Raw genomic sequence first — 27415 nt, forward strand, 5'->3', positions numbered from 1 at the left:
TTATACCGCCCAACCCTAACTGAGTGAGAACGGAGAAGTAAGAGAACTGAGTGAAAACGGCTAAAAACCAGAGCTGATTCTCCTCACTGCTGTGCACTCGGGGTTCAGTTCCCGATTCAGGTAACTACAGTATACCAACAGGAAGCCTTGGGCTACACTCCTAACTCTGCAGTAGTCTACCACTATAACACGAGTACAGTTCTGCTCGGGGTTAAAGAAGGAAAGCACCATGGACCAGGACTGAAAACTAATCGTCTGCTTAACATGCACCCAGTGCTCACACAGTGGTAGATGATCTCCAGAGAAGCAGGAAATGAAATGGGAAGCTCTGAAGCCGCTACACATGAGCCTGAACTGCTGTGGGGTTGAAAGGGAGCTCCGTTCAGTACTTTTGGGATGAGTTGGAGTGGTGTTTGTGAGCCTGAACTCACCATCAGTTTGTGTGCACCATCAGCCCCTGACCTCTCTGAAGTTTATGGGGCTGAATGCCATCAGTTCGGTTCGCTACGATTAAAACGATGTAAATAATCTAAAAAACTGGATTAGTTCTGAATTACTGAATACACAGCAGTGGGTGGAGGAGGTTCAGTTACTGAATCATTCTCAAAAGGTGAAGCCTTTTATTGCATTTAATCTCAGAGGCACTTATAATACAAGTCATATTAAAGTCAGTGTTAAGAAAATAAAATCTCTAAAGTACATTGGAAATGTGTCGCATTAAAAATCGTCTCAGTTCTTTTTCATGAAGTTTAAAACTAATGAGAAAATTGCTCATTTTTAATTATTTTCTACAAAATTACTTGCGATTTAATATGATTCCAGAAATATTTTGTTTGAGGTAAAGAGCAGCAGGGCATTGTGGGACTGTGTCCAGACGTATCCAGGAACCTGCTGCAGGAATCAACACCACGCCCTTTAACTTCAGCTTCAGCCAATCAGCTCTCACTACTGAGTTTCTGAGAGAGAGAGAGAGAAGAAATGAGATAAGAGGAGAGCAAGAGTGATAATGGTGATTTTGTGTGTTTGTGGTGTGTGTGTGTGTGTGTTTGTACTTACTCCTGTGTTCTTCAGTGAAGGTGATATAAGAATAAACCAGGCTTCCCGCGATACTGTCACACACAGAACCACCGCATCATACACAGAATGTACACTGCTCAAACACAATCAAAAAAGTGAGCTGCACACACAGTGACAGAGAGGGTTCTGGCTCCAGAGACAATCCCAGAGTCAGAACAGTGGAGGTGAGTGGAAGCAGACGTCCTCCTCTAAAAGCCCCTCACAGAAAGTGAGGACAGTAGACGGTGGGGGACACACGGCTGGTGTCTGACTGCACTTTGGAGAAGGGGGTGGTGTTTAAACCCAGACCTGGTGAAGAGAGAGGTGCAGGTCGCTGTGAGGCCACTGATTGAGTGGAGACGTCCTGCGTCCTCCATCATCATCATCACTCCGTAGAGGGTGCGATGGGAAAAATGCAGATTAACACTAATGAGGAATGGTTAATGATAACTAATGATTTATATTAATGACACAATATATTCAGGGAGTAATGGTATTGATTAATCTTGATTAATTTTTACTAAATTAAGTGTGCAGCTTAGTGTGCTTATGACCTGAAAGGACTTGTTACATTGTGTTGTGTTACTGTGACCCAGGAGATAGAGGAGACTGAGGGAAAGTGCTGAAAAGAGCAATTCTGAGAGTGGTAGGGGAGAATAAACAGAGTGGAAGAAGGGAGTCAACAAACTGAAAGACACCCCTCACCTGCAACCATTTCTCCTGACAGTAATCAACTAGGATCCACCAATAAGGGAATGTTTGGGTTGATGTAATAACGCATGATGGTGTACGTGACTGGGGTCATATATATACTGCATGATTTTGTTCAATAAAAGAGAAATAAGAGAGAATCCTTGACTGCGTGTCTTTATTCCTCTGGTCTCCCCAAAGAATTCTTTGAGCATCGATCTTCCTTCCTGGTGATACTTAGAGATTAATTTTAGTTTTGCCATAACAGAGTCCATAGGCAGTGGATTCACTGATGGAGGTTGGTTCCATTCACCTCCACTGTAGAGAAATCAAAGTTTCTACTGTCCACCAGAACCCTGTCCTGCACTGTGTTTACAGCTCACACACTGGTGTGTATTTTCAGAAGATCAGTGAAGGGGATGAACCTGATATTGAGGCCGATGAAGTTTAACCAGGTGAAGATATAATCTCCTCCGAACACCATCCCGATGTACGTCACCAGGATGTTCTGGTGGAGGACAAAAGAATATATATAAGTACATATTTATATTTATATTAAACAGTTTATTCACAGGATTGGAGACTCAAACGTGTTCGTAGGTGTGAGTGAATGAGTGAGTGTGTGTCGCCCTGTGTTCCTGCCTTGTGCCCAGTGATTCCGGGTAGGGTCCAGAACCCTGAGGGTTACAGACAATGTCTATATTAATGTCCTATTTTCTATTTTCTATTTCATTAACTCTTTTGTTAACATGTGTGGACAGTCCTCAAAGCATTTCACTGCAAGTTGTACCATGTATAACTATTTATGTGACAAATAGACTTTGATTTGATACACACACACACACACACACGGTGACTGACAGAGGCCCACACTTACCCCTCCCTCTGCCAGTGATGCTGCATATACAACTGATCAGCCATAATATTATGACCACCTCCTTTTTTTCTAAACTCACAGTCCATTCTCTCAGCTCCTCCAAAAATAGATGAAATTGCACATTTTTTGGATTATAGCACGATCTAGAGATGCAACAGAACCAAAATATCATCGTCCAGAAGAATAGAACCTTTCCCGCTTAACAGCTACATGCTCCCTCTCTCACTTCACGTCTCAGAAGGACCCCCCCACTCAACAACTATCCCTCCGTCTCACACTCAATCTCCACCAGATCACCAAGAACAACCTTTAAAAACACAACAAAAAAGTGTGGCTTTTGTCTCAGTAAAGGTCGTCTGCTGACGCACTGTTCAACTTTCAGATAATAAAATGCTTGGACCCCTTGAATTGCTGTTTGCTGCTACTTCCTTATGGCCCTCGGCACAGTTTACCATGATTAGGGTAAAAGGGGAAGAGGAAGAACCACTAAACACACCCAGAGAGGCCCTCTCTTGGATTTCTGGATGAAACATTTTTGTATTTTTATTTACTTTAATGTTATATATATATATATATACATATATAGTGCCTTTCTAGAAACCCAAGGACACTTTACAATCAACACTCAACATTCAACCCCCCACACACCCACCCACCCACACGGAAACCCATGCAGACACAGGGAGAACATGGAAACTCCTCCCATTTTATGCAGTGGGTTTATTGGTTGATGCACAGATGATGTAGAGGTGTGTGATTTGAACTGACCTTAATGCAGCCGATGATAGTGGTGGTGAGGGCGGAGTTATAGTGAGTGCACAGAACTATGGAGTACATCAGGACGAACCTAAAAAACACACACACACACACACACACAGGCATTTACTTGATTAAACCATTTACATGTAATTTAAACTTTCCCTTAAAAATCCCTTTTCCCTGTGCACTGATATAAACACACACTTCTCCTCCTCCATCTTCTCTTCAAAGACACATTACTCTCTGCTTTAATTTTATTTTAAAACAACTGACTCTGCCCACAAAGTCCACCCCAAATCAATCTACTAATCCACTGCAGTAACACACTGTTATTTTTTACCATCACACATCTCCATCTCATCACTCTACTTTCTCCAACCAATCAGCACGCTCCTTTTACTCCACTCTCCATCTCCTCCACTCTCAGCTCCGCCCTCAGTTTAACTCTGTACAGTTTGGTCAGTAGGGCTTTTCATTGGCTCATGACTGAAACATATGTAGGAAGTAAGGTGTCTTATGTAAATTATATGCAAATGAGACACTTTTTGGGGGAGCTGAAGTTAATTCATCAACACAGTGCCAAAGTTATTCAAGTTTTGTGAATAAATGAACAGTTTGCCTCTCGCTTGCTCGCTTTTACACAGCTCTGACCAATAAGAGCCAGGGTGTGAGGAACTCTGTGTGTGTGTGTGTGTGTGTGTGTTTGTGAGAGTTATAAATGTGTGTATGATCATACCCCATCACACAGGAGAGAAGAAACTGGCCAATAAAGAACACATCCGTCCATCCATCAAACTCCACAGCCTGATACAAACACACAAACTCAAATTTAATTTACCTCACACACACAACTCTCTTATTTACAGTGTCTAAAATACTGCACATATTCTTTATACTATAATCATGAATGTTTAATTTCACTTACATTTTGAATGTCTCCAGTGGAATAAGCGAGAGCCACAGTGGGAATGATCATAAATAAAGCGTTATAATAAAGCAGCCCATATTTACCCAGCTCCTAAAAACACACACACACCCTGATATTCACAATACATCGACAGTCAAAGTGAAATTCAGAACACAACTCAGAGTGAAAATGTAAAATGTTTATAAATATTTCAATACACAAAATATCTAAGGTTTAACAGGCACAAAGCAGCAGTAGCATTCTGACTCCAGTGTAAACAACAGGCCAGTGAAGTATGGCCTCGCGGGGGGGTGGGGGGGGGGTTAAGATAGTCCACCCACGCTGCCCACAGTCGGCTGATGTGACATATCTGGGCAGTTTGCATTCCCCTCTTCTTATGCGCAGTTTGAAATTCAGCTGAGGTCGGTATCACGTGTTTTGGAGGAAGCACACACTCAACCTCACTCTCCCAGGCTGCGTGTGACTGGGAGCTAGATATCAGGTGGAACTGGCAGTGACTAAAGACTGGGGAGAAAATCCTGCAGAACTCGTTGTTTGTAAATAATTAAATAAACACATTTTCAAAAATCAATACAAAAATAAAAATAAAATGAAAAGGAAGGTAGTGGACAGTTGACTTTAACTCCAGAATTTCTTGCTGCATAAAGAAGCAAAAATGATCTGAAACCGACATCGGTACTGTGTCTGAAATGGCCCCAGTGCACTGAAGAAATGTTCACTATGTTTTCAGACACTGCTCCAAAATAGTGTACTATATAGTGAGCAGGACAGTTTTGGACACATCCTTTATTGACCAATAAAAGCAGAAAGAGCTCCCTCTCTTGGAAGACTGCAGATATAACAAATCATCCTCTTACAGCATCATATTTATGTCCCAATAATCCAAATTTCTTGTGTCTGTAACTCTGATAAACCACTCAGATTCATGGTCTCAATGTTGAATACCTTGGAGTCCAGTTTCTGCTTCATGTACGCTCCGTTAGCCGCTGTCAGGATGTTGTTTACCGTGATGAAGACGTAGCCTTGAAGGTCAAAGGCCAAATCTGTACTGTGACAAACAGATTAATGAGCAACACCAAGAAGACAACAGGACGTCTAAATAAACAGAGATTAAAGACGTGTGGTCACCCTGTAAAGGACATGAGGCCCATGTAAAGAATGTCATCTGGATTTCTCTAAAGAAAGCAGCAGAATAATACTGTTTCCTTGTGGTAAAGAACAAAGAGATACGTTTCTGTTTTGTGATCATTTTTAACACTGAATATCACTGCTATTAATTACCAGCTCAATACGAGTTAAACATGCAGTGTTTAGACATTACTTAAAGCCACATCCTTGTTTCTGCACTAACTGTCCACAGCTCCACTGACCACACAGAAGCACTCTGTAGTTCTACACTTACAGACTGTAATCCATCTGTTGCTCTGCATACTTTATATCCCCACCCTTTCCCCCTATACTTCAGCGCTCAGGACCCCCACAGAGCAGGTGTGATGTGGTGGTGGATCGTTCTCAGCGCTGCAGTGACACTGACGTGGTGGTGGTGTGTTAGTGTGTGTTGTGCTGGTGTAGAGTGGATCAGACACAGCAGTGCTGCTGGAGTTTTTAAACCCCTCAGTGTCTGGACTGAGAACAGTCCACCGACCAAAAACATCCAGCCGACAGCGTCCTGTGTCACTGATGAAGGACTAGAGGACGAGCGACACACACTGTGCAGCGACAGATGAGCTACTGTCTCTGACTCTACATCTACAAGGTGGACCAACGAGGGAGGAGTGTCTCACAGAGTGGACAGAGAGTGGACACAGGGTTTACAAACTCCAGCAGCACTGCTGTGTCTGATCCACTCGTGTGTGGCTGTGTGTAGGTGTATTTACCTGGCAGCAATGAATGCTCCTAAGATCATAGTGAAGACTGTAGCCTGAATAGACCACGAGAACGTCTTTCTATATTCACACACACACACAAGCGTTAAGTAAATATTAAATTTAACAAGAAAATAATAGAGTCACAGGTTGTGAATGTGTGTAAATGTAAACTCACTTTAGCAGGAATCCCTCAGCCAGCATGGTGAAGAGGATGGAGAACCTCCTGAGAACTGTGAACATCGGGAGGCTACAGCACACACACACACAAATAAGTGACATAATTTCTACAGAGAACACAATACTTACTTTTTAATACACTATTTCTATTTATGCTCAGTGTGTTCAGTTTTGGGAATGTATGATAATTCGGTTCCATCAGCTCAACACACTCAGAGGAGAACATTCACTTCTAGTTCAGTTATGTTAGGGAACAAACGCCTAGCATTGTGCTGAGTGATGGGGGGAGGGAGAGCCCCCTGCACTCCCAGAATGGACAGATGTTACATCGTTAATCATTAATTTTAATATATTTAATGTTTTAGATAAATGTGTGTGTGTGTGTGTCTGTGTTGCCCTGTGAAGGACTGGCGCCCCCTCCAGGGTGTATTCCCCGCCTTGCGCCCAATGATTCCAGGTAGGCTCTGGACCCACCGCGACCGTGAACTGGATAAGGGTTACAGATAATGAATGAAAGAATGAATGAATGTTTTAGATGCAAAGCACCTGGGCTGAGAACCTATTCATTCACTCATTTACAACCGAATAGCTGAACAGGCCAGTTAGCCCTCTATGTGCTCTACACCTCCATGCTCTCGTCTCAGAACAGAGCTGGCCGACTGCACGACAGCGTCCTCACACGTCAGCTTCTGGTGAACATCCCGCATCCAGATTTGTCCTGTGATCACTGTCCTGTTCAGAAATGTTACGTTTAAAACTCACCAACAGTTAACTCTCTTACTTCACTTGTTTAGTTCCGAAGAGTCCGCTGAGCTGATTCCCCACATACAGCAGAGGGAGAGGAAACATCTGAACAGAGAGAGATGTTTTAGTTCTATAAACTTTATTCCTTATAATCGTAGGCAAAATAATATGCTCAAATCAATAAAAGAAAAAAACTACTTCCTCAGAGGAAAAGATTTAAACACAACATTAAAAACAACTGAGTATATCGTCGCTGTCCAATGAAAAACATGTATCTCCGTGTTCGTGGATGTTTAGTTCACTACATCATTTGAACACAGCAGCTATCCTTCACACTGTGAATATTTAAAGATGAAGGAACCAATAGAAACGCTCCAAAATAAAATATTTTTACATTGACTTCTATTAAAATGTAGGCTTTTATTTTTACTATTTAAGAGACACGATACACACACACACACTTTTAACATATAGTTATTAAATTACAGCTCTGAGGATCACACAGCAACAAAGATTGTATAAATATATTTGTTGTGTCCAAATCAGTAAAACAGATGAGTGTATTCAGGACAGCGTTTGTTGTAGCTGTAAAATATAAAATAAATGTGTTTTCTTGTAGACTTCCCAAATAAAATGTACCCCATCTCTTATTCTCTAATAAAACACGAGTGAGGTGCTGGTGACTCCCGTCAGTGTCCTGCAGCACAGTGCACTTTACCTTGTGAACAACGTTTCTGTCGAGATCAGGGAAGTGTATGACTCTGAGAGATTTCCCCCCCTGCAGAACCACCACTGTGGCCAACATCTGGAAAGAAAACACACACTTACACAGGCGCAGATCTAAGAGCTCACAGGGTGACCCACAAAGCAGGATTTCTTCCTTAACCAGATAATTTAAGCCCCAAGTCAAGGTTAACCAATAGGAGGGGGAAGAGCAGGATGTTCCTAATTTAATGAGCTTATGTTACTCAGCTAACTCTGAAATCCTGCTTTGTGGAACACAGCCCTGGAGACTCCAAACAGTCACTGAGGTTATGTTACAGGGTCAGGGGTTAGTGTTCTCCTCTGAGCGTGTTGAGTCTGATGAACAGGGGTTAGCGTTCTCCTCTGAGCGTGTTGAGTCTGATGAACAGAGGTTAGCGTTCTCCTCTGAGCGTGTTGAGTCTGATGAACAGAGGTTAGCGTTCTCCTCTGAGCGTGTTGAGTCTGATGAACAGAGGTTAGTGTTCTCCTCTGAGCGTGTTGAGTCTGATGAACAGAGGTTAGTGTTCTCCTCTGAGCGTGTTGAGTCTGATGAACAGAGGTTAGTGTTCTCCTCTGAGCGTGTTGAGTCTGATGAACAGAGGTTAGTGTTCTCCTCTGAGCGTGTTGAGTCTGATGAACAGAGGTTAGTGTTCTCCTCTGAGCGTGTTGAGTCTGATGAACAGAGGTTAGTGTTCTCCTCTGAGCGTGTTGAGTCTGATGAACAGAGGTTAGTGTTCTCCTCTGAGCGTGTTGAGTCTGATGAACAGAGGTTAGTGTTCTCCTCTGAGCGTGTTGAGTCTGATGAACAGAGGTTAGTGTTCTCCTCTGAGCGTGTTGAGTCTGATGAACAGAGGTTAGTGTTCTCCTCTGAGCGTGTTGAGTCTGATGAACAGAGGTTAGTGTTCTCCTCTGAGCGTGTTGAGTCTGATGAACAGAGGTTAGTGTTCTCCTCTGAGCGTGATGAGTCTGATGAACAGAAGTTAGCGTTCTCCTCTGAGCGTGTTGAGTCTGATGAACAGAGGTTAGTGTTCTCCTCTGAGCGTGTTGAGTCTGATAAACAGAAGTTAGCGTTCTCCTCTGAGCGTGTTGAGTCTGATGAACAGAGGTTAGTGTTCTCCTCTGAGCGTGTTGAGTCTGATGAACAGAGGTTAGTGTTCTCCTCTGAGCGTGTTGAGTCTGATAAACAGAGGTTAGTGTTCTCCTCTGAGCGTGTTGAGTCTGATAAACAGAAGTTAGCGTTCTCCTCTGAGCGTGTTGAGTCTGATGAACAGAGGTTAGCGTTCTCCTCTGAGCGTGTTGAGTCTGATAAACAGAGGTTAGCGTTCTCCTCTGAGCGTGATGAGTCTGATGAACAGAGGTTAGTGTTCTCCTCTGAGCGTGTTGAGTCTGATGAACAGAGGTTAGCGTTCTCCTCTGAGCGTGTTGAGTCTGATGAACAGAGGTTAGCGTTCTCCTCTGAGCGTGTTGAGTCTGATGAACAGAGGTTAGTGTTCTCCTCTGAGCGTGTTGAGTCTGATAAACAGAGGTTAGCGTTCTCCTCTGAGCGTGTTGAGTCTGATGAACAGAGGTTAGCGTTCTCCTCTGAGCGTGATGAGTCTGATGAACAGAGGTTAGTGTTCTCCTCTGAGCGTGTTGAGTCTGATGAACAGAGGTTAGTGTTCTCCTCTGAGCGTGTTGAGTCTGATGAACAGAGGTTAGCGTTCTCCTCTGAGCGTGATGAGTCTGATGAACAGAGGTTAGTGTTCTCCTCTGAGCGTGTTGAGTCTGATGAACAGAGGTTAGTGTTCTCCTCTGAGCGTGTTGAGTCTGATGAACAGAGGTTAGTGTTCTCCTCCGAGCGTGTTGAGCTCAATTACGTCTGCATTACCTGTAAATCTAAAAGCTCCAGAGGGCATTCCCATGGACTGGGGGAAGCTTGATCTGTCTTCATTCTCCACAGCTCACTCTTGTTGAGCTGGAGACCCCTGTGGGATTCTTGGCCTTGGGCATAGTGAGCTTAGGCTACAGATGCTCCCAAATTCACATTTGTTGGGTGTCTGAGTGATTTCTTTAGCGAAGGAGAAGTGACGGTGTGTGTAATTTACTGAAATGTGACTGGACTGAAAGCTGTGTAAATGCTGTGTGGAGGATAAGGCTGAGCAGAGTGTGGGGAAAGTTAAAGATTATTAGTTCTTACCTGACCAACCCCTACACACAGGGAGGAGGGAAACCTGACACACACACACACACATCAGCATTAATTTTCAACACTGCAAATCTAGCACACACTGAGTATACACACACACATACATGCATTAAACAGTTCTGAATTTCAGGCATGATTTTATGGACTGTGAGAGAGAGGCGGAACCCCCAGAAAAAAACCTGTGTTGAGTATTGGAATGTAATTTCGTCTGAGGAACATGACATCAGTGAAGAACACACACCCAGCCAAAGACTGCTGCCCATTAGGGGGTTAATTTGTGTTCCCTGTCTGATTTGAACTGCGCATGTGCAGAACCTCACTCATGTGCGCACCCCTGTTGTAGCAGTTTTTCACAGGAGAGGAGGTTTAACTTCAAGAGTGAGTAACTTCAAACAAACGAGAGTCTTGCTCGTCCTTTATAGTTGTAAACAGCTGCTAACTGTGTCCACTATAACCTTCAAATAATAAAGGGCTGTATCTGTTTAAAAGTATGACACAATTCAAAATCGGTCTCTCTCTGTGTGACACGCGTGTGATATTCTGCACATGCGCAGTCCAGAGCGGGCAGACCCGGCCTGTTGTGGGGAAACTCACCTGTGATTCGTCAGGACGCTTTTATTCACCACGACGATGAGAAACGAGCTGAATCCGTAAATCCCGGCGCTCAGGAGCTTCCCGAGCAGCGTGGCGCTTCCGGAGCCCTCCGTGCGCCCGGTGACCAGCTCCGAGCCCCCGCGGCCGCCTTCAGCGGACACCCGCTCCCGCAGAGCCGCCATACTGCCTCCGAGCACTGAGGTCCACCCAACACTGTCCGGTCCATAGGTCCAACCAAAATCACCCACAACAGGATCACAACCCAAATCCACTAAGGCTCAAAGGAAAACCCCAACCATGTCTTAAACCACCATAGGATTTAAAAACTGATATCACTCAACCACACGGAGAATAAAAACCACTGAGAATATACCCATTAGATTTAACCACTGAGACTAATCCCTGGAGAATAAAACCTTACTAAACCAGACAGATTAACTCAGAGTGTCAATTATACCGTGATATTTTTACCTCATTGTTTTAAGGCCCATGCCTTTATTAGGAGGATCTGACTGAGACTAAATCACGGAGATTATAACACCAAAATATAAACAATGATATTTAACTTTGAGATTAAAAACCTGAAATTAAACCACTGAGATACAGAGAATAGACCAACCAAACCACCGAGTTCAAACAACTGACATCAAAGCCCTAAGACTTAACCAATGGGATTAAACTAATGAGATTAAAAACCCTGATGATCAACCAATAATATTATGGGGTGGTTCCCCACAGCATTTTGAACTGTGATCTTCCATTGAAAGGATGATGTAGTCCAGGATTAGGCTTAATCCCTGTCTGGGAAACCACCCCTACAAGACTGAGATTAAACAAAACAGATTTAATCACTGAGATTAATCCAATTAGTTTTAGACACTGAGATCAAACCCATTAGTTTTAGACACTGAGATTAATATATTGATATTGTATATTTTGTTGGTGTTCAGTTTGTTGTGCTGCAGTATCCTGTGGATGAATAAACATTATCGGAGCTTGGTGTAAAGTGATCAGAGGATGTACGCAGAGTGATACAATTTCACCCAGAGCAGTCTCGGTCACACTAGACTTTACTCTGTGAAATTTAACGAGGGAAATCCTATTCGTTTTAAAGTAACTTACTCTGCTGCACACGTGAAGAAACGAGGCTCCCACGTGTGTAAATTAAAAAGTAAGCTGTGCATTTTTCTAGCACTTTCTTAACACTGCACTGGAAAACTGAGTGCCCCAGAAAAGGGGGTGAAGTGAAGGAGCTCAGTACACATTCAGTAATAAACCTAAACCAGACTTAACACCATTAATATGGTTTACGCGTTATACAAACAACACAGTATTCACGTTATTAAAATAGTGTTTCTCTGTAATGAGTGATTCCCTCCTGCAGCTCTCCAGTGTGAATTAATTGTAGATGGTTTTAGGTTAAACATGGCCTGCAGTGTTTAACTTTTGTGAAAAATCTTGGATTTCTCGACCAATAGCACTGCTGCTTTAATCAGTGGGACCTGAGGGGGCGGAGCTTTGTGCAGCAGTACTGTAGATCCAAAATGGAGGAAGCGCTAATAGTAGCTTTGTGTAAACATGATATTTTACAACAGCGTGCATTATAATCTGAAGTGATGCATAAACACAAGGCGGCCAGGAGCACAGTGTTTTCACAAACTCTTATAGTTAACACACCAAAAATATCTTATACTACAACGTTATTAAACGCATGGTAGCATTTACACATCTCTCTAAGGCAGAGGTCTTCAAACTGTGGGGTGCCATGAAATTGTAGGGTGCGCTGTTTAGAGGAGAAATAAAAAAATGCAAATATATTTTAGAAAACTGTTTGTTTTTATATATTTTTCCACAATCCAATTCAGTGATGTATTTTATTTGTATAAACAGCCAAAATTAGCATCATGTGAGAAATTTAGCTGTAGGTCTGTATCTGTTTACATGGTGGTTATTAAGATTTCTTGCTCTTTCTTTTTGTTTGGCCTTCACCCCACCGTTAAAAATCTTCAAAGGCTATATACTGGACTTATAAAAGAGAGCAACAAACGAGATAAAAAAGGACTGAAATGGAATTTAGACCTATTATTTATGGACTGGATTCGGAGTGAAATAGTTGTGTTGTTCTGTGGTAAATAGAGGAGAATATATGTGCTGCTTTTTATTTAATTTATTATTGATTATTTTTTTGTTTGCAAACAGAAATGACGTGGTTTGTGGGCGGAGCTTAATTAGTGGCAGAAAGTCACAGTGAGCGTAGAGTAGGAAAATGGGACTATGGCTAAACTGGATGCGTTCTCTATTTATTTTATTAGCTTACGAGTAAAAGAGAGGTTGTCCTACATGAATAAGCTAACTCTTAGTACTGGGGTGATGTTTCCGGACCCGTACTCACTGTCGGGTGACTGGGTCAGAACCAACTTAATGGCCAAAGTTACTTTTTTTTAAATAATTTATTAATTATTACAAATTCATGTACATACCTTCAAATATCCAGCTTATATAAATTATATACAGATACATCTAAACATTTAATTACATACATAAACAAACATAATCTCATATATTTAGTGTCCCAGAGAATAGAATCTTTAAAAAGTATATTAAGAGTCTTTTGTCTTTTTAATTCAGTCCTAATGCTCTTCATAATTACATCACTAGAGACAAAAAAACTGTCCAATAGTCATTTTTATTAATTAAGTATTATAATTATAATTTAATTATTAATTAACCAGGTTGTATCTGAGTTAATCAAAGTTACAGTGGCCAGGCATCTTCATATCGTTCGTGTAAAATCCCAGCGTGGACACAACAGAAACACTCAAGGCATAACATCCCTCGATGCCTACAATTTGCAGGATTTGCACCAAGATTCGACGGATGCTTTTTGTGTTTTACAGACTGACGTACTGCCTTTGATATTTACCATTATGAAACAAATGAGAATGCCAGCTTTTTGGTTGCTGCTTTCACTAATTTGCTGTTATTAAGTACATCACAGATGTCGCTGTGTGATAAACAGTGGAGATAAACCTCGTCTGATATAAATGTGCACCGCAGAGGAGAGGATTTGTGTGTTTTCATTAGTCCGATCTGTCCGTTTATTAAGTGCTTGTAACCTCTGTCTTTTGCCTCAAAGGGCGTCTTCCACGATGGTGTTCTATAAAAATTAAGATAATTGTTTTCCAATTCGATTCTGGCATCCAACAGCACAACACGACATGTTTTGTCCCTATTTTGTGCATCTCCCGTTTCACTCCACTTGTTTATACTGTTGTTCTGCCACCACAGTGCGCACATGGCTGCCAGTTACGTCATCAAGGCGTGCATTCAAAATTGGTCTATTGATGGAGTTATGAAATAAGTTTGGGAGAAGGACCATACCCAGACTCCTCCTCTTCACTATTACGTACCCTATAAAAAACACTCCTCTCTCCTGATGAAATTCGCACAGAAAAAGATGCCTCTCGTTCAGCTACGTTTTCTCTTCCGCCATGGACCTCGACATCACCGCTTCAGATACCGAACTCTTCTCGGAAAGCCAATCCGTTCCTCCTCCTGTTCCTCCTCCTGTTCCCCCTCATTCAAATCAAATCAAATCAAATCAAATTTATTTATATAGCGCTTTTCACAACTGATGTTGTCACAAAGCAGCTTCACAGAATTCCAGTAAGACAAGATTTGACATGAAATGTAAAGACAAATGTAAAACCCTCAAGTGAGCAAGCCAGGGGCGACAGTGGCAAGGAAAAACTCCCCCAGCTGAGGAAGAAACCTTGGGAGGAACCAAGGCTCACAAGGGGTGACCCATCCTCCTCTGGTCAATCTACTGGTGATGATAGTTAGTAGTCCATGAGAACTTCAGTGTAGGGACAGCTTCAAGGCACTTGGTGGTTGCTGGAGCGTGGGCAGCTGGTCTGAAGCGTGGAGGAGGATCTCGACAGTCATCCATCAGTGTCCAGACGGAAAGATGTAAAGGGATGGAATTAGTTTTGAACTGTTTTGTGTTTGTAAAGTAGAAAATATGAAAATTTCCAGAGTGTGGCTAATGACTCCGGCAGATCTGACTATGACAGCATTAACTAAAAGGAGAGAACCAGGAGGACACACAGACACGGGAGCATCCTGAAACACTGGCATCCCTCCGCTCCACCGTCAACAAACCTGAGTGATCGCGAGAAGCGGCGGGACGACAGCACCAGCGTCTCAGTATACTATAATTCCCTGTGTCCATGGACCCCCCGGATCTGCCGCCTTTATCTATGGGGGAGCATTAGCTACCAAATGATAAACTAAACAAATGAGTTTTTAGCCTACATTTGAAGATTGCGACTGTGTCTGAGTCCCGAACATTTTCTGGAAGATCATTCCAGAGTTGGGGGGCTTTATAAGAAAAGGCTCTTCCCCCAGCTGAGGCCTTCTGAATTCTGGGAACATTTAAAAATCCAGTATTCTGTGATCTGAGTGAACGTGGGGGCTCATAATAGGAAATTGTATCTTGAAGATATTCAGGAGCAAGCCCATGTAGAGCTTTATATGTTAATAACAAAATTTTGTAGTCAATGCGGAATTTAACAGGCAGCCAATGAAGTGATGATAAAGCTGGGCTGATATGTTCAAATTTTCTAGTTTTAGTGAGGACCCTAGCTGCAGCATTTTGAACTAGTTGAAGTTTTCTTAAATTTCTGCTGGTGCATCCTGAGAGTAGTGCGTTACAGTAGTCAAGCCTTGAAGTAATAAAGGCATGTACTAATGTTTCTGCGTCCTGAAGGGAAAAGGCATTTCTAATCTTAGCAATATTGCGAAGATGTAAAAAAGCTGTCCTAGTGATACTACCTATGTGTTGATCAAATGATAAATCCGGGTCAATTATGACACCAAGATTTTTTGCTGCTGAACCAGGTTTAACTGGAAAGTTAGCTAGATTTAAAATTAAGTCTGATAATTTATTTCTTGTCACTTTTGGACCCAAAAGCAGGACCTCTGTTTTGTTGCTGTTTAGGAGGAGGAAGTCACGCAACATCCAGCCTTTCACGTCTTTTACACAGTCCTCTATTTTCTTTATTCTGTGTTTGTCATCGGGCTTGGCTGAAATATACAATTGTGTGTCGTCTGCGTAACAGTGAAAGTTAATGTCATGGTTTCTTATAACTGTGCCTAGCGGTAACATGTATAATGTAAATAATAATGGTCCTAAAATAGAGCCTTGTGGAATTCCAAATCTTACTTTAGAATAATTTGAATTTAGATTGTTTACTTTTACGAATTGATAACGTTCCGTTAAGTAAGATTTAAACCATAATAGGGCTGTCCCTGTGATTCCAACCATGTTTTCTAACCTTTCTATGAGAATATTGTGGTCTATTGTATCGAAGGCTGCGCTTAGGTCAAGAAGCACCAACAGGGATACGTGGCCTTGATCAGAGGCAAGAAGAAGATCATTTGTTATCTTGACTAGAGCTGTCTCTGTACTATGATGTTGCCTGAATCCAGATTGGAATTTTTCATATATATGATTCTTATGTAGATATGAACTAAGTTGTTGGGCCACAGCTTTTTCTAAGATCTTAGACAGAAATGGCAAATTAGAAATAGGCCTGTAATTAGACAGTGTACTAGCATCAAGATTTGGTTTCTTGATCATAGGTTTAATAACTGCTAGTTTAAAAGCTTTGGGTACATGGCCCAGACTAAGCGATGAGTTTACTATAGTTAAAAGAGGATCAATAATAGCTGGTAGTACTTCTTTGAGCAACTTTGTGGGAATTGCATCAAGTGTGCAAGTTGTACAGTTTGCGGAGGTGATAATCTTCTCTAGTTCTAATTGTGGGAGTGGGCAAAAGGTTTCAAGTCTTTCTTTTACAGTTATATTATGTTTTATTTCATTCACATCAGGTGGCAGCCAGGATGGATTTGATCCTGTGGCTAGAGTTTGTTGTCTAATATTCTCAATTTTATTATTAAAAAAGTCCATAAAATCTTTACTGGTGAGAGTTGCTGGAATTAGTTGTTCAGAACCTGCTTGATTTTTTGTAATTCTAGAAAACACACTAAACAGTGCTCTCGGATTATTTTTATTATGGGAGATCAGCGAGGCCAGATATGCTGAGCGAGCTTTAGTGAGGGCATTTCTATACTCTATAAGGCTGTCCTTCCAGGCAGAATGGAACACTTCAAGCTTGGTTGATCGCCATTTCCGCTCTAGTTTTCGTAATGTTTGTTTTAAAGTACGGGTCTTATCGTTATACCATGGTGCGAGCTTTTTCTGTCTTATACTTTTATGTTTAAGTGGTGCTACCTTTTCTAAAGTAGATCGACAGGTATTTTCTAGGTAATCAGTTAGTACATCTAGGTCCATTGGGTCTGATGGAGTTGGAACTGGGGTCGATAGTTCTGGTAGGTTTTCTATAAATTGTAGGGCGGTAGATGGTTTTATTATACGCCTTGTAGAATAGCAAGGGTTCTTACATATATTATGGATAAAACGTAGCTCATATGAAATTAAGTAATGATCGGAGATTGCTGAGGATTGCGGTAAGATATTAATTTTGTCAATGTTAAGACCTAGTGTCAGAACTAAGTCTAAAGTGTGGCTGCAGTATTGTGTAGGCCCTGTTACATTTTGAGTAATACCAATAGAGTCTAAGATTGAGGTAAATGCCTTTTTTAGTGGGTCACTTTCCTTCTCAAAATGGATATTGAAATCTCCTACAATTATAACTTTATGATTGCACACCGCTAGGTTTGTAGCAAAATCGCTGAATTCTTTCAGAAATTCTAAGTAAGGCCCTGGTGGTCTGTAAATGTTGCATAATAAAAATGCGTCCTTTTTTGTGACCGGATTTGTAATAATAGTGGAGAGAACCTCAAAAGAAGAGAAGGTGTCACATTGTTTAAGACTAATTTCTAGGGTATTTTGGTAAATTACACATACTCCACCTCCTTTGCCTGATATTCTTGGGCTATGTGCATAATTATAGCCTAGGGGGGTGGCTTCATTTAGTGCTAAATATTCATTTGGTTTAACCCACGTTTCCGTGAGACAGAAAACATTGAATTTATGATCACTTATAATATCATTTACGATGAGTGCTTTTGAGTTTAGTGATCTTATGTTGAGTAACCCAAATTTTAGTTCTGAGGTGTTGCTGCTAGGTGTTGTGTATGATTTAATATTGATTAGGTTGCTGAAACAGGCTGATTTTGTTTTTCTACTTTTACATTTAGTTCGGGGGAAAGACACAGTCTCAATACAGTTGAACCTGGGTGACGTCTCAAGACAGTTCGCAGACGGTCGGTTTAGCCTGTCTGTCTGCGGCCTGGTCCCGGCTCTGGATTGTCAGCAGCTATCTACACTACTCAGCTGACTAACTAAAAGACTATGTGCTATACTGCAAGAAAGTAAGGCAGCACCCTCCCGCGTGGGGTGGATACCATCCCTACCTATAAGACCAGGCTTGCCCTCAAAACGTAACCAATTGTCTATAAAGCCCACTTGATTTTCGGAACACCACTTGGACATCCAGCAGTTTAACGCCCAAAGTCTGCTGTAAGCTTCATCGCCACGCCGCATTGGTATGGGGCCAGAGCAGATTACGGCATCGGACATCGTCTGGGCCAGTTTAATCACCTCTCTAATATTACCCTTAGTTACCTCAGACTGCCGCAGACGAATATCATTGGCCCCTACATGAATGACTACCCTCGAATATCTCCTATTAGCTAACAGTCTAAGGTTGCCACTAATATCCGGCGCTCTGGCTCCCGATAAACAGCTAACTGTTACTGCCGGCGCCCCTAAAGGAGTAGCTAATTTCACGTGCCGAACAATAGAGTCTCCTATAACCAGAGCACTCTTAACAGGCTCCTCAGCGGGTGCTTCGCTGAGCAGGGCAAACCTGTTTGACACGCGAATCGGAGGAGCGTGGTGTCCCGGTGGGCTAGCTTTGGCCTCAGCGTTAGCATCAGCCTTAGCTTTCCGGCTATGACGCCGAGACGTCACCCATTCACCCCGCTGTGAGGGCTCTAACGCCGGAGTCGTGGGGGTGCTAACTCTCCCTAAGGCACCCGGAGTTGCTAACACTGAATCTCGCTGTTTATCCCTCAACAATAATAAGCTCCGGATGCGCACTTCTAGCTGGTCCACTTTATCCACCAGGGAGCTAACTAGCTGACACTTACTACAAATACAACCACTATATTTATCGCTAGAGGGCGTTAAACTAAACATGCCACACTCTGAGCAGGCAAAACAGCCAGTAGTAGCCATGGAATTGCAGGTACTTACCGCTTTTAGTGAATTTTAGTAACTTACACCAAGAACGTTACTCCAGGGTCCGGTGGCAGTTTTAGTGCCTCTGTAATGAATATTCCTGCGGAGACAATCTAAAAGATAGATCTATGGATGGTTAGTAGGTTATAAAAACAGATATAAATATAGAAATAACAATGGAAACGAGTAAACAGGAAAACCCGAGCGATCAAAACAGCTTCCAAACGGGTACAGAAACAGCCAAACGGGTTCCCTCATTCTACTCTGCGTCTGAGATCAGTCGTCTCTGTCCCTGCTACTCCCTCCTCGTCAGGATCCTCTTCCCCCCGTTCCCGTCTACCTCACCCCGGGTCTCAGCGCTCCCGCCGATCTTCACCTGCCTCCACGGCTCCCCATGGCTGATCTGCCAGCCCGAGACGTTCTTGCTGCCTGTTTGACAGCGCCTCGCCTGCCTCCCGAGCCTCCTCGTGCTTCATCCTCCAAATCTCACTCCCCTTGCATCACGGACTGGACAGTGGCTAAACTACAGAAGGTTCTGAGGGAACGCAATGTTCCCTTCGCTCACACAGCCCTCAAGGCTGGCCTCCCTCGGAGGTAAACAATCGGTGTGCATCGCAGTTCCGGTTGCGCAACCCAATGTCGTCACACCTCCCGCTCGCTCTGGCGCAGTCAATGCCTCCGGGCTCCTTTCGGGTGTTGTTTCGCTGCCCCCTGCTGCTGCTTCTGCGTTAGCGCGGCCTGAGTCTACCTGCATTGCCATTCCTACCCGCACCGTGCCTGCCTCTTCTGGCCCTCTGCCTGGTTCTGACTTTTCTCATCTCCCTCCCCGCCCCCTCTGTTCTCAATCATCCCAAGTCCCCTTCCCTCAATCATCCCAAGTTCCCTTACCTCAATCATCCTTTCCCTTCCCTCAATCATCCCTTGACCCCTTCCCCCTGTCTCTCTTCCAGGTCCTCCTGCCACCATGTCTTCTGCTCAACCCCGGACTGCTTCCGCAGATACTACATTTACCCTCTCCACTGCTCCTCCAGCTGTGCCACCCAGTAACGCCCGCATATTCAACCCACCTCTCGTCTCACCTTCATTACGGCAACGCATTATCCAAGGTGCAGATGTTGCTCTCCCCTACTTGTTGCTCCCATCTTCCACCCCTTCTGCTCCCCGTACCATAGATGCCGGTGATGCCTTCACTTCACGGCCCTCCGAACCACGGGTTTCCAAATCCCTCACAGTCCCAGATTTTGCTCTTGCCTTCTCCATCTACCGTGACATCTTGTGCTCCGTCTTCCCTTCTCATCGCCAGAAGTTGGATGATTACCTGGCCATAAATCTGGATCTGGCTGTTCGCTTCGGTGGAACCAGGTTTTATGACTACCACAGCCTTTTCTCTGCTCGGGCCGCTGCGCGGCTCCAACAATGGAACCTTCCCACCTACTGGGGTGCCTTGGACCTGGAACTCTATTGTCGCGTTTTCGCACTGCACTCTTGTGCGACGTGTGCAGCTGCCCTTCCCATCCTGCGACTTCTTGCTCACTCATCGACAAACACTCCTCTTTGTACCGACCCCCCACTCCGTCTGTACGTCCTGCCCGGTCTGCTATTCGTCTATCTTCCACCAGTGCTCGCGACAGCCGTGGAAGACCCGTTTATTTCTTGGATGGTCAAATGGTCTGCAACAACTTTAATTCTGCCGGGTGTTTTGCTTCTTCCTGCAAGCTACTCCATGTGTGCTCTTATTTGGCAGTAGCTGACTTCTTCGGTTTCTCTCTACCCCAGTTAATGTGCCCGCTTTAGCCTCTGATCTAGCCGTGCATGATGATTCCACTTTCGTCTGTTACCTCTTGGATGGTCTACTTTTTGTTTTTTCTCCGGGCCTTGTAACACTGCCTACTTCCTCCTTCACCTGCCAAAACCTTCTCTCCGCTTTGTCTGAACCTGACATTGTTTCATCCCTTCTGGCGTTTCTGACGGTTTCATGATCGGGCCTTTCTCTTCTCCCCCCTTCTCAACGTACAGGATCAACCCCTTCGGCATCGCTACCCGCAAATATTCAGGCAAGAAGCAGATCATCATCGACCTTTCAGCTCCACGTGGCGCCTCCGAACCTTCCATAAATGGTCTCATTCCCAGTTCTGAGTTCTTGCTCCACTATGCGACCGTGGACCATGCCATCATCTTAATCAAACTTGCCGGTCGTGGCATCTGGCTCACTAAGGCTGACATTGTTTTTGCCTTCAAGATTCTGTCTCTCCACCCAGATATTTGGCATCTTTTCAGAATCTGCTGGAACAATAAATATTACTTTGCTGTCCGTCTTACATTTGGCTGCAAAAGCAGTCCAGAAATATTCGATACCATTGCAGAAACCCTCTGTTGGATTCTGCTCAATGTACAAAAACTGCCTTTCGTTCTCCACCTTTCGTTATTGATCCCACTTCTTCACCTCCAGCTCGAGGTCTCACTGCCCTATCCAGCACCTTTCACCATCTCGGGATTCCGCTCTCCAGGGAAAAGACTGCGGGCACTTCAACCTCTCTCGAGTTTCTCGGCATCACTTTAACTCTGTCTCCTTCCAAGCTTCCCTTCCCCAGGATAAACTAGAACGTATCACCCATGCTCTCTCTGCATTTGTCGACAAGCCTATATGTAGAAAAACAGCAACTCCTCTCTCTTTTGGGCCACCTCAACTATGCCATTCGAATCATCCCTCAGGGATGCTCATTTATCTCCCATCTCCTTCATCTTGCCTCTTCAGTCTGCTCACTTCACCATTCAGTCACCTTAGACGACTCTTGCCTCTCTGAGCTGAAATTCTGGCTCACCCTTCTTCGCCACTGGAATGGCATCTCCTTTTTTTTTTACAAGGATACTATTTCAAACCCCTTGGATGTCCAGCTTTTTACAGATGCTGCTCCTTTGATCGGCTTCTGTGGTTACTACGGAGGCCATTGGTTTGCTTCTCCATGGCCCGCACAATTCGTCAGCTTCGCTGCCAAAACCAACAACTCTTCTGCTCTTTGGGAACTTCACCCCATTGTCATTGCAGCACTTGTCTGGGGCCACGAGTGGACAAGAAACACAATTCTAATTCACTCAGACAATTCCGCAACTGTTCAAATAATCAACAAAAGCCGTTCCACATCCCTATCACTCATACCCTTAATACGTCTCCTCATCTGGCACGCCATACCCCACCAATTCATTCTTAAGGCAGTCCATGCAATAGCTGACTCACTTTCTCCTTTTCATTTTCAGAAATTTAGAACCTTAGCACCTCAAGTGGACCATCAACCCACGCCAGTGCCACCATTTTCGGAAACCATACACTACCTAACTCCCATCTGCAACAACGGATATCTCAAGCCCTGGAAACAATACTTTAACCTATCTCACCACAAACACTCTCCGCCTACTGGTCAGGATGGAAACACTTCCAGAATTTCCATACCCTGCATTACATCGTCTTTCCTTCTAACAACCTCTCCATAACTGCGGCCTTCCTTACCTCAGCTAACACTCAACACTCCATCCGTTCCTCCACCTTAAGAGTATATTTAGCAGCAATAAACTTCTTTACCAAACTTATAACCGGTACACCTCATTCTTCCTCCAGTCACCCTCAGATTACCCTTCTCCTCAAAGGAATCCGAAAAGCCGAACCCCATCTTCCATCTCAGAGATCACCAATCACTTCAGATATTCTATTATGCTGCCTGAACACGCTCTGCTCAGGATGCTACTCCCCTACTATCGCCCCTACACTCCAAGCCATGTTTCTCCTAGCTTTCTCAGAATTTCAGGATTTCATGACTCTCAGTCACATCCAATTCATATATTTACCCCCTCTTATCTGATCTCACCATCCCCGACTCTAATACATTAATATTTAACATCAAATGCAGCAAAACCGATCAACTCGGCAAAACTACCCACCTACATCTTTTTAAATTAAATTCTCCACTTAGTCCCTATGAACCCCTCATACAGTACATCAATCTTAGAAATTCCCAGAATGCCCAACCATCAGACCCACTCATCATCACAGAATCCGGGTCCGCCGTATCAAGACACTGGTTCCATACTCATCTCCGTCACGTTCTCTTCCTCAGCGGTTACTCTCTATGCTATTTCTCAGGCCATTCATTCAGAATCGGCGCAGCTTCTACTGCTTCCCATCAGGGACTACCAGATCACACTATTCAACTCATCAGGTGCTGGTCCTCTCAGGCATACCACAGCTACATCCGTTCCCAAATCAATGATCTCAGACTAGTGCATGAGAAACTTGCTTCTCTCTGAACTGGAGCTTTTGGGGTCCGGCTTCACTCTCCACTAGCAGAAGCCGCCCAGAACTCCAGCCCAAGTCCTTCTGAGTTCCCCTTCCTTGCCCTGCTTACATCAGGTGTGGTACTCACCTCACAAATTATAAATAAAAGTTCTGGTCAAATGGGATGACATGTTATTTTTATATATGCACTGTAGAAGTCTGAAGAATGACACATGTTTTAGTTGAGGCCCCGTCCCCCAAGTTCTCAGAAGAGTGCCAAGATGGGCTCAGGAGGAAAAAGTGTGAATACCTCTGCTCTAGTGTGTATAGCGCCATAACATTAAAACTTCCTGCCTAATATTGTGTAAAACTGCTAAAAATCTGCTAAAACCATTAACAACAGACTCAGCAAGGTCTCTAATAATGTCCTGTGGAATCTGGCACCAAGATATTATCAGCAGATCCTTTAAGTGCCATAAGTTGTGAGGTGAAGATGGGGCTTTCATGGATCAGATGTGGTTTTACAGCACATCATACAAGACTTCAGATTGAGATTTGGAGGCCACATCAAGACATTAAATTTTTTTTTACTGTGTTCCTCAAACTGTCCTTGGACAGTGATTGCAGTGTGGAGAGGCACTGTGTCCCATTCATCAGTGTATTACAACCCATTCTCATTCCCAACTCGTCCTATTTTGAAGCTTGGGCAGAACCCCTTGGCGTCAGTAAATGCACGCCGAAGGTGACCTATTGCGTAAGATTTTGACGCCCACGGCAGTCCCATACACTGCAAGGTAAATTCTCCTGCGTCTTAATTCGACGTCGACGGACCTGCGTTTCCCCGAGGTTCGTGGTGAAAATATTTTAGTCGCCTCAGTCATCACATGGTGTTGGTTTAATCGGTGTGGTTTCTTAAAAGCACTTTTATCATTTTAACTCAATCCTCGTCTTTAAAAATATACCCAAAAGCAACTTGTCTTCAAATTCCTTTAAAACCGTTGTTAAACGTCCCCTGAACGTCTCAAGTCTGACGCGCTCGGCAGTCATCACTCACCGTAAAAGTGCTCTGTTTGAGGACATGAATATGAACACATTTGATATTAATTTTATTAAACTGAACAAAATATGGGAGTGCTATTTGTAAGACACTATTATTATTATTATTATTATTATTTGTTGGACAATCAAAACATCCATGGGTTGAATCTGCAGAAGTTATTATACAAATATTTAGCTCAGTTGTATCTTCCTTTTTTTTTATTTATTTATTTTATTTTTTTTTTTTAAACTAAGAGCTGAACATATTCTAAAATTATTTATATAAACCGTAGCATGTTTAATACTTTGAAATTCTGCCGCGCAAATCCTCGCGACATTCTCCGTGATCTTATTCCTTCACCGGTGAGTAAACGAGCACAACGCCCGCAAAAACTGTTAAAAACTGTTAATACATTATTGTTATTACTGTTATTATATATATATTTGGAATTAATAAGCGAACATTTCGTCCAGTAGAAGTTACCGCCGCAGATATGAGCATTTAGCTTCACTATTATTAATCATTTTAGTAAAGGCCTAGCTTATTAAATTTATAGGTAATTGTCCAAATGTGATACAGTTAATCGGCAACGTGTATTTACCCTCTGCGTGTCAATAACTCATCTAGACTAGACTCTACAAGACTGTGCTTGACTTTGGTTTTAAAATATTGTGTGCATTGTTTTATTGCGCTATGTCTTTTTACTGTTAATGCTTAATCAAACTAATGAAAAAGGGATCAGTGAGCTGTTAAACTGGACTGTTTTCGGGGCCCAGATCTTAGTTTTAATATATTTATTCACTGATACAGAATTGGTTTAATTAAAATAATTGTGCTTATGTACACTATATGGACATTATTGGACACTACTGCGACACCTTACACATCACACCTACAGGAGCTTTTAGAACATCCCATTCTGAATCCATAGGCATTAATATGGTGTTGCCCGCTCTTCCCAGCCCCTTTGCAGTGTGGAAAAACTTGATTGGCCCACACAGAACCTTGACCTCAACCTCATCAAACCCCTTTGGGCTGAGCCAGGCCCTATCCACACGGATCCCGTTACTATCCCGTCTTTGTCTGCGTATTGGCCTCCCGTCCACACGAAAACAACATTTTAGGAAACTGAAAACAGGTTTTCGGAAACGCTCTCCAAGGTAGAGAGCCCTTCTGAATGAATTTCCACAGACACACTCCAGAATATTGTGGAAAGCCTTCCCAGAAGAGAGGAAGCTGTTATAACTGCAAAGGGGTACCAGTACAATATTAATGTCTGTGGATTCGAATGGGGTTTTGTAAAAGCTCCAGTACGTGTAATATGAAATTATATTTATTTATCACAATACAAATATTGTATATGTGTCTTACACATATAAGTACATTTAATTTTTAATATTTAATTAAATGTGCCTTTCAAGTAGTGATTGTACGTCCTCTTTTCCATGACGTCCTCTTTAGGATTTCAAAATTGAAAAGGAATAAAAAGCCAGATGTCCATGTTTGCTCTGCAAAAGGCCAGTGTGGTTTTGGGTTTTCAGTCACTGGTTTAATCAGTTGTTCTCAGTACTCCTTGTTGATAATGTGAACGCCTCCTTTCATAGGATAAGAACTTTCAGTCACACTGACCTTTTGCAGCTAGACAATTGTGTCCAAACAGGAAAATGTTAGTATATATATAATATAGTGGCCACTGAACATAGTCTGTAAATATTGATAATTAATAAGAACAATTTTGACTGTTAACAAATTGTATGATTTTTTCCAGTGATAATGACAAAACCAAAACTGAGACCATGTCCTCACTGCCAGAAGTTGAATTCTGCAAACTGCAAAACCTGCAGAAGCTGTTTTTTAAATTTAAGTTTAAGGCAGAAACACAAAGATAAAGCAGCCCGACATCTGGATGGCCAATGGGGAGAGACCACCCTGAGGCACAGAAATGCCAGCCGGGTCGTAGATTCAGCCCGTATTATAGTAAGTGTTAGTATACATAGTAGCATACATATAACAATACATGTAAATTTTAGAAAGGTTTTCCACAGAATGATGATCATTTACATTTTGGTTTTACACCTTTAGAATTCACCAGTCCATTTTTCTTATGTTCCATAGTAACTACATCTTAAGTGTGTACTATTTTATATGATAGTAGTTTATAATAGTTTATTTAACTTTCAAACTATCTACATTAAAATAATACTGTGAATCACAGTTGCTATAAGATTATTTAGACACTGCAGCCAAACTAAAACACAATGCAGGATAATCAAATTTGGAACACAAACACATTTACTCTTGAGGTAATGTGTTCAGAAGCCTTGTACGTGTACACCAGCTTCACTTCATGTATAACTCTTTGTCCCAATCCCATTTCTTATTTTTAGCCCTAGTTCTTGTTTTCGAGTGTCATCTTGCCCCTTGGAACTGAGTTATAAGGAGTAGTGTTTGGAACCTTCCCCTACAAAATGGGACAACTCTTTGAGATTTGAGCAGTCATTGATGGCTTTTACATAAATAGAAGTGATGCGTTCAGCTGGACAAATCCAATATGCAAATAGGCATCATGTTGCCGTTGTGTGCAGCTAATCTGAAAGATGTTAAAAAATGAAGATGTTTTTAACGCCTGGGAATGCTGGTGGATTTGTTTGTGGTGTGTAGAGTAGAATGCCAAGATGTTTTTGTGTAGGTAGCCTAGCTACACAACATGCTAATTTGTATAATGTTAGTGAAATTCTGTCTACTGTTGGATTTGATTTTTTTTGTCAAATTAATGAATCACTAAACATATTTTGGCTTGACCTCACAATGCGTTGTAATATATCTTAAAGCATATCACAATATCTAGCCGTATGATTACAATACAGGGCGGCACAGTGGTGCAGCAGGTAGTGTCGCAGTCACACAGGTCCAGGGACCTGGAGGTTGTGGGTTCGAGTCCGAGAGAGCCAGCGTCCCTATTAAATTAGTGTGTTTAATGAAATATGTGAATGAGGTGCTGGTGCTTAATTTTACACAGAAAAGCTAATGCATCATTTTGAATTGTTTTCCATTGTTGTCACATCCAATCCTTACGTTATGAGCCATGTGAAAAATTATATAAATATTAAGATCTGCAGATTTAGTGATTTGTTCACTTTTGGTGACAATGAATTACATTGAACATACAGCCCATACTGTCACTGTGTAATTTGTGGGTTTTATTTTTCATTTCAGGT

The 27415-nt window shown here is 42.6% G+C and overlaps 1 protein-coding gene and 1 pseudogene across 1 annotated transcript; one reads left to right on the forward strand and one right to left on the reverse strand.

Annotated features, from left to right (window-relative positions):
* Window positions 1–647: 647 nt before the first annotated feature.
* Window positions 648–11243, reverse strand: slc35d1b (solute carrier family 35 member D1b). The gene is made up of 13 exons (XM_066681024.1): window positions 10623–11243; window positions 10020–10053; window positions 7818–7904; window positions 7137–7204; window positions 6354–6425; window positions 6188–6256; window positions 5256–5358; window positions 4308–4400; window positions 4119–4186; window positions 3392–3470; window positions 2172–2254; window positions 1057–1109; window positions 648–956 (listed from the first exon to the last, which is right to left on the reverse strand). The coding sequence occupies exons 1-13, from the start codon at window positions 10802–10804 to the stop codon at window positions 946–948; spliced, it is 1002 nt and encodes a 333-aa protein (XP_066537121.1). The 5' UTR covers window positions 10805–11243; the 3' UTR covers window positions 648–945.
* An 8196-nt stretch (window positions 11244–19439) lies between these two features.
* Window positions 19440–23164, forward strand: LOC136706694 (uncharacterized; annotated as a pseudogene).
* The last annotated feature ends 4251 nt before the right edge of the window (window positions 23165–27415 follow it).

This window comes from Hoplias malabaricus, chromosome 9, assembly GCF_029633855.1.
Source record: "Hoplias malabaricus isolate fHopMal1 chromosome 9, fHopMal1.hap1, whole genome shotgun sequence".
Taxonomy (NCBI): Eukaryota; Metazoa; Chordata; class Actinopteri; order Characiformes; family Erythrinidae; genus Hoplias; species Hoplias malabaricus.

Bases quoted from the DNA above. Each gene is read 5' to 3' on its own strand.
- slc35d1b (XM_066681024.1), bottom strand. From the start codon at position 10,804: ATGGCGGCTCTGCGGGAGCGGGTGTCCGCTGAAGGCGGCCGCGGGGGC. The intron at 6,426-7,136 runs GTAAGAGAGTTA...TGTGTGCTGTAG, and splicing joins TTCGGAACTAAACAAGTGAA to CCTCCCGATGTTCACAGTTC. The intron at 2,255-3,391 runs GTCAGTTCAAAT...GTCCTCCACCAG, and splicing joins CTATCATCGGCTGCATTAAG to AACATCCTGGTGACGTACAT.